The sequence below is a fragment of the Amblyomma mixtum genome, chromosome 2 (assembly GCF_055824585.1).
Source record: "Amblyomma mixtum isolate Tamu chromosome 2, ASM5582458v1, whole genome shotgun sequence".
NCBI lineage: Eukaryota > Metazoa > Arthropoda > Arachnida > Ixodida > Ixodidae > Amblyomma > Amblyomma mixtum.
The window spans coordinates 175,967,451-175,979,588 of NC_143013.1; the positions used below are offsets into that span (position 1 = coordinate 175,967,451).

The window sequence follows — 12,138 nt, forward strand, 5'->3', positions numbered from 1 at the left end:
GTTTTTATTCCGCGGTTTATCTTTTCATTTCCCCTCACTGAAGAGCTCTTTTAATGCGAAAGGGGGTAACGCATTTCTCTAGCGAGCTTCCAGCCCTGAAAATGTGTGCCGTTATGGCCGAATATAGTCTTCAAAAGAGTGTAGCGTAAAAAGCGGGCCCTTCTTTGAGAAGCGCCGCCTCGATTAGCGCTGCGCTCGTAAATATTACATAACACACACTGCCGTTGAGCGCTTCATAATACCCACGCAGATATTTCATCAAGTAGATGGCTTGCATGAATGATTTACCATCTTTATACCTGCTTCAATGTGCGCCCTTCTTGTTCATATTTTAAATCTATACCTCTTCGATTTGCACTTTCTCTTTCTCTTTCAGTGCTGCGAGGGGAATGTTGATGTCAATGTTGTGGAGGGCTCTCATGAAAGCTTCATTGTCGGACAAAGTGCTCAAGAATGCGCCGCTATCATCAGTCAACTGGTTCAGCATTGAAACTGCCTGTACCTGTTTTGACAAATTCATCAGGTTTAGTTTTAGGCTTGGTAAATAAAAACTTCTTATTCACTTCGACGCTTTTCGTCTGCATTTTCTTGACCTTAGGAAGGTGCGATCTGGGCCAGAGCCTCACACTCCCACATTTTTATTAATGATTATTTTCAATTTCCTAACGGCGGCACTTTTTTTGCATAGACCGCATGTTCCTGATACCAGAGATCAGTCTTAGAGAGGACATGAACAAAAATTCCAAGTATTCCAAGAAAAATGTGCTGAAATAAGTATCTCTTGGTCTGCCTGAGGGAATATCTGCTTACGCCGTGAAACATGGGTATACAGGTTTATTTACAAGTACGCAGAGGCTCTGCGTATGTGCAGCTCTTACGGGTGAGCACTAGGAAATGCGCTGAACGCAACAAGCTTACGTGAGTCACACGGATGTACGTGAGATCCTGAAGGTTGTGTGCGTACTTGGCGCACGTAGAGAGCTTCGGGGCAAGGTCTCGCGAGATCTCGAGCAAGCGAAAGAGCGCAAATTACACCACTGCAGCCATACCTTTGACATGAATGGGGCAGCTCCGCGCCTTCGTTTTTTGAAAAGCGATAATTTGGGTTTACTGCGCGATGTAAGAGAGGGGAACCATTTTGAGGACTGCATGCGCCATCGATTGAGGGAATCTTAAATTGCCGTGCGCCTATAACAGGTGAAAAAAAAAAGTGCTTAGCTCCAGCACTGTGCGCAATTGTACGGATCTGCTTCTTGCGTCGTCCAGAGAGCATTTAAAAAGCTGTCGCTCCTCCGCTGCCATCATGAGGTCGCTCACATCATCCCAAGACCGAGCTGACAGCAGATAAGGATTACACAAGGCGTTTCGAAGCATTGCAAAGCTGAATCGGCACAAGCAAGAACCACACGTTTCGCTCACTAACGCAGCTCTACTGGCTTGGCTTAGACTCGTCTTGGATGATACTGGATACAACAATGTCTATACCTGGCGATAGATGGCACGATGAAGCATACGCGAGGAATTCCAGGTAGCGCAATACATTCACCTTTCCGCTTGGAGCGTACGTCGCATACGCGCAACTAAAAACGTTACAGAGAGCATGCGCGTATCACTCGTAGAGTTTTCACGTTTGGCTGGGACTGCACGGAGGATTCGCCTCCGGCAGATCTACTCACATCGCCCACGCTTGGAAAATGGGAAGCTGTTCTCGCTAGTCCGGACCCGGGCGTTCAGTCCAGGGCCAGGGCAAGAGCGCAGGAGGTCGCCGACAGACTCAAACTGCCGGCCAGTGGAGCGGCTGAAGGAGCCAAGAACATCACCATCCTATTGCTGACAATAAAGTTCTCTCACTCTTTCACCTTTGCGTTCGCGGATTCTCTACGTACGTGCAACTAAAACTGTCTAATGTCGAGGAAACATTCTCACACCGGCATTTTCATGGTTTGACACTGGTGCTGGTAAATGAATCAAGCGTACAAATAAAATATAACAGATGAACATCCTTTCGACTTATTGAAGTAAAGGCACTAATAAAAGAGTTGTTTGGAACATTTCTTGCAGAGAAATCACAAACATAATCACCACATCTTGGGCATTCGAGTGAAGATGAAAAGTTCACCCATACGCACTGCTCGATGAGGTGCATATGAAAGGCGAAATTCATTGTTCTACAGTTATTTGACAATTACGCTTTGCTTTAGATAACAAGGTGAATGAAGGAAAATGCGAGCACAGAAACAGACAAGCATTTTTGGTGATGTGTATACCTTTTATCACAGCACAGATCACAGATTTTAACAAGCATTCAACGATATTAAGCCGAAACACCAGACAGGCACAAAGAAGAAATTTCTTGCCGCAATACACTGCACACGCCATTTAATGTGTACGCATTTTCGGGATCAAAATTGATTCTTTCGTAAATTAGTCGCCGCCGTATCACCAGAACAGCAAGGATCAATTCCAAAATCAAGTTTTACATATTCATGCGAAAGTATACTAAGTTAAGTACGTTTCAGCCAGACCTAACCGGCGTCTTCTTTCATATATTGAGCAGCTGGTTTTCGCTGAATGGCATCTTACCCGGCAAATTTCTGCGATGTATTTTAGGAGGGCCCGTTTAAATGATGGAACACAGATGATATAGTCAAGCAGACAGGGTACGCTGCTCAATTTCAACTCTAATGAAGGCAGGCAGGACCAAGCGGAAATATATCTACCACCGGCATTGGTCCCGGCAGGCTAGGCGTGTTACAAGGAAGGTAGAAGCAGTGGGCACCAGTTAAGAAGCGTTGCCAATCTAGATTCAGAACGCGACTAGTGACGCTGGTTTTCTTTGCCTTATGTCTTTTAACCTTGCTATCAGCGCTTAACTGCTCACACGCTGTGTAATTATGAATAAGGCTTATGATTTAATTTCTAATGGTTTATTTGATAGCCTGTGGTTTTGTTTCTTTTGTTTTTGTGAAATATATTCCACGTGTCTTGTTAGCGTCCCTGTGAATGCAGACGGGGCTTGGGGGTTTACTTTTAGGACTTTTTATTTTAGTTTATTTCTTTATTTTCTGATATTTATAATGTTTTGCGTCTGGCCTAGCGAATTTAGCCACGTTTCATCTTGCTGCCCATTAGTTAATACCTTCTTTGTCATGCGCCTAGCCTTCCGTAACCACTGCCGGCATTGTATACATGTCCGCTTGGTCTGACCTGCCTCTATTAAATAGCGTTGAAAAAAATTCGTTGTGGCTTAGCTTGGTTAAGCGCGGTAATTGCGAAAGCAATATCCGTACTTACGCCATGGTTCAGCTGGTAATGTAGCTGGTGGTGGTGCTTGTGGTTAGACTTGTGGCGATGCATTGGCTATACAATCCAATCTAATCCAATGTAATGTAATCTAATCTCATCTAATTTAATCTAATATAATGTAATGTAATGTAATGTAATGTAATGTAATGAAGCCGCCGCGGTGGCGCAGCGGTTATGGTGCTCGGCTGCTGACCCAAAAGACGCGGGTTCGATCCCGGCCGCGGCGGCTAGAATTTCTTTGGGGGGAAATTCTAGAGGCCCGTGTACTGTGCGATGTCAGTGCACGTTAAAGAACCCCAGGTGGTCGAAATTTCCGGAGCCCTCCACTACGGCGTCTCTCATAGCCTTAGTCGCTTTGGGACGTTAAAACCCCATAAACCAAACCAATGTAATGTAATGTAATCTAATCTAATTTAATCAAATCAAATCAAATCAAATCCGATTTAGTGCAATCTAATCCAATCCAATCTAATCCAATCCAATCTAAACTAAGGCCGCCGGTGGTGGCACCGCCACTACTGCAGACGGCGCGAGATGGTCGCCCAGCTCTTCGGCGTGACGTCACACAGAGGTCATGCGAAAGGTCATTTCATGTGCACCGCCGTCGCACGCAAAGGCTTGAAAGTGCAAGTAGTAAAGCTTTCGCTTTAATAAGCAGTATGTTCTGTCTGCTTGTATGCGTCGTCTGCGCACCACCTTTCGAGCTGCGCTATGTGGCAACCGGTGAAGATCTGGCAGTCACCCGCGTGGCCTGCGCTGGCGGCGTGCTGTGGAAGTAGCGTTAGCACGTTCGCCTCGAAACACTGTTGGTCCGTGGCCACGGCTGGACGCTTTCCGCTCAGCTCCACCGGCCGCTACGTCCCCAGTTTTTGCAATAAATTTGGCCGAGGTCAGCTACGTCACAACCTTCGTACTTTATCATTTTCATCCTTTACAAAAGATATCTTGTAAACAGTCAAAGATCGCATTCAAGCACAGACAGATCTACCTGTGCACGTTTTTGTGGAACTTATATCCACGCCGCCATGGCACCGACATCGTGCCAGTAAGGCTGTTTCAAGCAAAGTGTGCTTTAAATAACCAACGCTGCTTCTTTTGATCGTAAGGTTCCGTAGCACCGGCACAAACGTTATGAAACGAGCCTCAGTGAATACACACTTTCATGCATTTCGAGTGTTTGTCAAGAGGAGACATGCATAAATGTATGCCATCTTCGTTGTGATCAGCTGTAAAGTTCGAGCCAGATGTAAGTGGGGTGGCAGTAAAGCTGAAACTTTCTGGTAATGGGCGGTTAATAAAGTCCTCATCCGACTCGCAGCAGTAGGAGCAGCAGTCAACCAAAGCGAGGTCTTAGATAGAGACGCATGTATAGGAAACAAAACTCTCAACATAGTACTTTCAGGGGCCAGTAGATTAAAAATTCTAGAAACAAAACTGTGCAACAAAGCAGGAGGGAGGAATGCAGCAGACAGGACACACGCAGTGCGAAAACTAGTGTTCGTCGTAGAAAAACTTGACCGAAGTACACTGAGAAGCCACTTGGTGAAGAATTTTCAGAAAGAAATTATCGGCTGAACTAGGCTACCTGTTAATACAGTCTGTTAAGACGACCAGAGTAGTTCAGGCAGAAAAACCTTAAGGAGTACAAAATTACGTTATTTGTTTCCGTAAGGATTCCAGTAAGCAAGTGTCACTACAAAGCGCTCCGGGCGGCACAAATCAATATGATTTTTAAAATCGGGTGCCGACCAGCTCCAACCTTCCCACCCACCTAGAATTGAGCTACAGCGACGTGTTGTCAGAGCAGAAAATGCTCAAGACGCCTCTGGTCGATCCTCAAGCGATGGGGGACATGGAAACATTTTGAAACATATTTTAAGGCGTATACTGGAACTTTCGCAAGAAGGAATTCCCCGCCGACGTGAGGCAGTCCACCTTAGGAGTAGCAACTTGGCACCACGTACAAGCCTGTGCTGGCGTGTATTAAACCGATAGTGATGTGAAAAGAAAAAAAAATTATTATATTGTTTCGCGCGCTTTGGTATTTCAAGTTAAACTGGTTGGTTGGTTTATGGGGTTTAACGTCCCAAAGCGACTAAGGCTATGAGAGACGCCGTAGTGGAGGGCTCCGGAAATTTCGACCACCTGGGGTTCTGGCGTGGCTAGATTGCCTCAGGAAACGTTGTGGGCAAAAAACAAAGCACCCAACACGTTGCTGCCCGCACCTTTTTTACGTAACAAAACATACGAGTGTTTAAGCATTAGGCTAGAACTGAAGCTTGGGCAAATTGATAATGCATTGTGAATTAAAAACTGACTGCTTATCGCTTTCTTAGAAACGAAAGTGATGAGCAAACACAACATTCCGCTAACTGGTGAAGTTCTTGAAGCTGCAGAAATCGCAAGTGTAACGGAAGCATGTGTCAGCAGCCTCTCTGGCAATTGCAGAAAATGAACAGAGGTTTTTAGCAACAACTGAATGATGCCCAAGTTTTTGCCGTGAACACCTGTAGCATGAATCGTCTTTGGTGACTGTTGACATGTTTTATTTTGTTGGTTGAGCCATCATATACTTGCGCGGGTCAAGCAATAAAATCCAGTTGTAAGTCAATGCTTGTACTCGTCTGTCTTCCTTCGTGCCGGTTCCAAATCGTGCAGTATTACTCAGTTCATAAGCATTAACTTTGTGCTCAATGATTTTGCATACTGACACCGCCGAGGTTGTCGCTTCGCTCGACGCAGGTACCGGATGACGGTGATGCATGTTTGCTGTTGTCCCAACAATTTCAGTATTTGTTTTTTTCTTGCCCTAAAGGCTGCAGGGGTAGGAGTGCAGGGGTAGGAGTGTGCATTGTTTTCAAGAACCGTATGCACCTGAGGAAACCAGCTGGTAGGGATGAATACAGCACAGTTTAGAGTTGAGACGACCACTTCAGATACCACCGACTGTTTGACCATTTTCATTGGTCCTGATGAGCCAGGAGGCCTGTTGCCGAGAAGATATGAAGAAGGATTTCCTAATCTCGATCTGTAAAGCACGGCAAGCGGGAGTCCGAATAATAACAGGAACATGACATCGCCTCTTGACAGCACGATTTATCGTGGTGTATGTCTTTCGGTCAGCAGCCAGCCATGACACTTTTAATGACCTCTGTGGCCACTGCATCACCCTCACTCAGACGTGAGAGGCCTTCTCAAGTGTTTTCCCTGAAAATAAAGCCTGATTTATTTGATTTAACACGACAGCGTTAAGGCTCCCGTTCAGCGGAGAACCCGGAGGCGACGGCGGTGTGCGAGAGAACGTGGATTGGTCGAAAAGGTGTCGACATTTACATGTAGCGCCGGATTTGTAAAGTAACAAAAACAAAATATAAATTGTGAATATATGCCGCAACATGGCTCAAACGGCATGATTAAAGTTGAATAAACATTTACGTGCAGAATAAACACGTGCAGAATAAACATGTGTGAATAAACATTTATTTGTAGAGTATATTATTTTAAATGTCTTTGAAGAGTAGTGTATCACCTTCTGTTGAAACCTGACATGAATACAGCTCCTGTTATGTTTGTTTGTTCGTTTCGTTTTTTGTAATGCACGTTCATACCACCTTCGCCGTTGCAAACCAATATCCCCCCTTATGTAATGCCTTCGGGCCTTTAAGGAAACAATAAATGAAATGAAATGAAACAATGGAGGCAAGGAAAAAAAGAAAATTCACGGGTAAAAACATAGCGTGATAGAGAAGACGTCCAACACTAAGCATTAGGAAAAGACGACAACATCCGAACCAATCGTTTGGACAAAAGGCCTGCCTAAAATATAACTTGAAAGAGACGCGTAAAATGCAGAAAACAACTTCCCGGTTGAAGAGGAAAAAAATACAGCTTTCAAAGGGAAAAGCAAAATTCCATAAATGTGTGTATTCATTTACCAAATTATTGAATACGCCGAGAGAAAAGACAGCAAAAAAGGAATTAGAGTAACGCAAATTAATGCAGTACCACAGAATTTAAAGATGAGGAAACAAGGCGGTATGACTACGGGTAAGAAAGCGCCCAAGTAAACACTGAAAGGGCCCAGGGGGAAAACACAGGGTGCAATATGAAGCAAACATTCAGGAGAAGGAGGCTGCTCCGCGCGTGCCGGCAGCAGAGGGAGGGGCAGAGTCAGTGAGGCCGGCGTAGGAGCGCCGACTTTTCAACATGACAACAGTTTGGTTTAGGGCGGTTTAACACCCTAATTGGATTGGATTGGAATAAACTTTATTTGTGCCTGCAGTTGGACGCTCGCGCGCCCCGACGAGGGCCTACGTCGTCTACGAGGCTGCCGTTACTCGGCGCGGGTCTCCGCTCGCCGTTGCCGGCTCGCTGGATCCCTGCCTTTCGAGCGCCCCGAGGACCTGCTGGACGGCCCATAGCTGTTGGTCATGGTCGTTGCTCTTCGCGGCTGCCTCCAGCCGCGGCGGGATTGTTCCTGATCTTGCTTCCTTTGGATTTTTGATGCAGTCCCACAGGATGTGCGTGTGATCTGCCGGCTCCCTCCGGCAGACTCTACACGTATCGGTCGGGTAGGTCTCGGGGTACATGCGATGCATCAGTCTCGGGCTCGGTAGCGATCCGGTCTGGAGCTGTCTCAGTAGTACCGCCTCCGCTCGACTCAGCCTCGGGTGCGGGGGTGGGAGAGTCCTGCGAGCCAGGCGGTAGGCCTTCGTGATTTCGCTGTAGTCGGTCATGCGGTCCTTGGCTCCGAACCACGTCGGACGGTGTGTTGCCGGGGCGCGGTTGGTTAGCGCTCGCGCCGCTGCATGTGCCGTCTCATTGTGGTTCGCACTGCGTTCCGACGCGTCGCCCGCGTGCGCCGGAAACCACTTGATTCTTACTCTTCTGTCTTGCAGTTTAGTCGCTCGTAGTACGCGCTCGGCCTCCCTGCAGACTTGGCCTTTGGCGAAGTTTCGCACCGCCTGTCTCGAGTCACTCAGCACCGTGTAGCAGTCTGCGTCGGCAATGGCCAGGGCGATGGCCACCTCCTCCGCTTGTTCCGCTCCGGCGCCTCTCACGCTCGCTGCCGTCCTCGTGGCGCCGGTCGACGCCTCTATGACGACCGCTGCGAAGGCGTTCCGTTGGTATTCGGCCGCGTCCACGTACCGCGCGTGCTCGTCGTTGGCGTGCAGGTCGATGAGAGCCTTGGCCCTCGCCGCTCTTCTTTCCTTGTTATACTCGGGGTTCATGTTCTTGGGTATGGGGTCGATTAAAAACTCAGGCTATGAGAGATGCCGCAATAAAAGACTCCGCAAATTTCGACCTCCTGGGGGCCTTTAATGTGCACTTACGTCGCGCTGTACACGGACCTCTCGCATTTCGCCTCCATCAAAACGCGATCTACGCGGGCGTAGTCAAACCCGCGGCTTTTGGGTCAGCAGTGGAGCGCCATAACTATAACCACTGAGCCACGGCGGCGGCGCGTGCATAAAGGGACAAGAGGAGAGTGAAAGGCACGAAGACGTAGAAATTCCAATTTTAATTGGCAGATAAATGAGCTTCCACAAAAGTGTCTTTAAAAAATTCTTGCTGGAGAAAATTTCTGAAGTGGCGCCGTAGAACATCCTAGGAACGGCACAGCTTCACTGAGAGTGTCTTTAAGGCGGAGCGCGGGCTGCTGTAAGGCGGCGACTGGATTCAAGAAGCTAGCGCTCAGATCAGAAACGGTGCATCGGCGTTGCGACGGCGGCTACGTAGAGTCATGCAGAGGTAGCGTAGCCACCAGCGTGGAATCGGATCGCATCACGTCGAACTGCGCGGCGACTCCGTTCACAAGGTGAGCGGTCGGGCTTACGCCTAATCACACGTAACCAGCCTTAAGTGCCTCTGCCGACTTTTGGATTTTGAAAACGCTTTTGGGAAAGTTTCTCATCAACGACTTCTTGTTCCACGATTGCGCATAAACCCACTTGCGTTGGACTGCATATGCAATCTTCTTACTGACCAAAAGGAATTTATGTAGGCTAGCAAACTCTCGGACTTGCTCTTCGGTTCTTTCTGGCGTTTTCCAAGGCCCGGTACTTGTACCCTTGCTTTTGCCAATCGACATTAATGAACTCTCGATTAAAATCGTTTCTTACTTTCGTCTACTTTCAGAAGATTGCGTCATCTGCCGTCCCATTTAAAATAGTTCTTACTCGCGCACACTTAAAAGCGACCTTAAACGTGTTGAAGCCTGGTGCGCCAAATGGTTAATGTTCTTAAACATTAATAAATCGTCATTGCTGTTTTCATTTACGCCAGCGCTTTCAACCCTAATGGTATGTCATCTGTTCAGTCATGTAAATACCTTGGCGTCAACTTTTCTTTCATTCTTGGAATGCATATGTGGGAAGCCAAACGCGCCCTTGGTTACATTTGTAGAAACTTGCGCCTCGCCCCTTCCTCGGTTAAGACTTTCCCTCACATTTGTCGACCGAGGTTAGAACACGCATACTCAGATGAGACCCTCATTAATCTAACCTTTGCAACATCCTCGTGTCTGTTCAAAATCGCCCAACCAGATTCATTATTTCAGACTATTCTTATCCCTCCAGCGTAACTGCTCTTAAGTCACAGGCTCGCCGTACTATTCGCGAATTGAGACAGTGCGTCTTTAGGCTTTGCCTCTTTATTGAGTATTATCATTCATCACTTGATGTTTAGGTCATGTTGCCAGCTCATAGCTTATAAAGCCGCATCATCCATCCCAAAGCAGTCTGCCATCAACCAGCAAAGACTACAGCTTATCTTCGATCGTTCTTCGTCGAACCTGTTCGAGACTGGAATAGTCTCCCAATCATTTCTGTGCGCTACTCCAATCAATTTTAATTTTATTCAATTTAATTTAAACACCTTATGTACTACCCCATTCCTGAGACATTTCAAGCACTGATAACAAAAAAAATAAACTTTTTCCTGCAAGTTCGGATGGCTGCGGCAGCAGGGCAAAATAATGAAACGAAGATGACACTTTGTGCTCCATTTAACGAGCTTCAAATTTCAAGGCAAAATGTACCAATACCATGATGGTTGTGTGATGTGCACACCAAATTGTCGAGGGATTTTTATGCAAAGCATATTACAATAGGTAACCCAAGCCCTTCGTGACGGTTACACGCCGTGCACACCACGTGACACAATGACGTCACGACAGATGAGAGACGGGACTCCAACTTGTGCCGTCGCTGCGGTTGCACGCCGTGCAGACCACGTAGTATGGTGACGTCAAAACCACGTGACACAATTACGTCACGACAGATCGCCGTCACGCGCTGGGAGAAGGAGAGTGAGTGAGTGAAAAACATTTATTGCTCCAAAAATCAGGTTTTAGCGGTGGGCCGATGTCTTCATGTATTCGACCTCTTCACAAGGTCGGCGCCCCTATTCCAGGGCACCGCTGAGTCTTGCTGCTTCGCAGGCGTGCTGCACCAGTGCCCTTTGGGCCGTGAACTCGCTGCTGGTCAGCAGGCCCTCCCATTGTTCCGCACTCGGGTCATTTAGCTTGTGAAATGCTCTGTTACGTTCGCATTCCCATGTGATGTGATATAGCGTGGGGGTTGCTCCGCACCACGGACATGTGTCCCTGTATTGTGTAGGGAACATCTTGTGTAGTATGTATAAATTGTGGAAAGTCCCTGCTTGCAGTCTCCGCCAGCAGACCGCCTCGTGCTGTGTTAATGATGTGTGGGGTGGTGGGTATTTGAATCTCCGCCCTCTGAGATAGTTTAATATTTCTGCATACGTTGGTTCCACCGTCATGGGGTCCTCCAGGGTTTCTGACTGCCCTGCTCGGCTCGTGATCTCGCGAACTAGGCTGTCTACCCTCGAGTTACCCTCTATCCCGGTGTGTGCCGGTATCCAGAAAATCCTGTGTCTTAAGGTCTTATTTGGAAGCTTTGCTTCGAGGAGGATGCTCAGCGCTTCCTTGCTTATTTTGGCCTGTATGTAGTTCCTGCATGCTGCTTTGGAGTCTGTTAGGATTATCAAAGACTTGTTCCTACGGTAACCTTCGGCTGCCGCTAGAGCTACAGCAGCTTCCTCCCCCTCCGTTACCGTACAATTTCTTAATGTCGCGCTGCTAATTGGTTCCCCCATGTAATCTACCACTGCTGCCGCGACTCGGAACTTTCTGGTCCTGTGGTCCCATGGATAGAGGGCCGCGTCTGTGTATACTGTGTTTTCCATTGTGGCTAGGTTCCGCTTCACATAGTCTGCCCTGGCCTGCCTTCTAGCGGCATGGAGGTTGGGATCCATGTTTCTCGGCACGACACGACAGTAGAGACACGACAGACAGTAGAGACGACAGTAGAGACGTCACGAGAGTAGAGAAACGGGGGCCCACCTCGCGCCGTCGCTGTGGTTGTGCGCCTCCAAATTACGCGACACGATGATGCCACACCACGTGACACGATGACGCCACGACAGATCGCCGTCACGCGCTGGGAGAGGGAGAACGATGCCATCGCACAGACGCCGGAATGTCCTCGAGCGGCATTCCCGCGCATTTCGAACGCTCGTTCACACTCGGTGTAGGTGAAACGCTCGCTCCACCGGGCAGGCGGACGCGGCTTCCGTGGCAATCCAGGCGCTCACCCAACGCGCGTCTCGGGGTTAGTCGGCGTTCCGCTGTAGCCATGCCGTTGTCTTCCCCCACGACGAACGCTTCTAGTGGTTGTATTACAATGACCAAGTATTAAGGCGAAAGCCTTTAATATCTCATCGTTGTAAGCAGCAGTTGTCGACAGAAATGTCACGCTTTTCAGTTGGTCGAAACGGCCGTGACGTCACAGTGCGCGAATTTCAAACGGG

The 12,138-nt window shown here is 47.9% G+C and overlaps 1 protein-coding gene across 1 annotated transcript in view; it reads left to right on the top strand.

Moving 5' to 3' along the window:
• Nucleotides 1–568, top strand: part of LOC149361713 (fatty acid synthase-like) — a 120,000-nt gene extending 119,432 nt beyond the window's left edge. Inside the window, exon 28 of the mRNA XM_089572777.1 lies at nucleotides 377–568. Coding sequence (XP_089428903.1) covers nucleotides 377–490 — 114 coding nt within the window. The 3' untranslated portion in view covers nucleotides 491–568. The remainder of the gene's footprint in view (nucleotides 1–376) is intronic.
• Nucleotides 569–12,138: the final 11,570 nt, after the last annotated feature.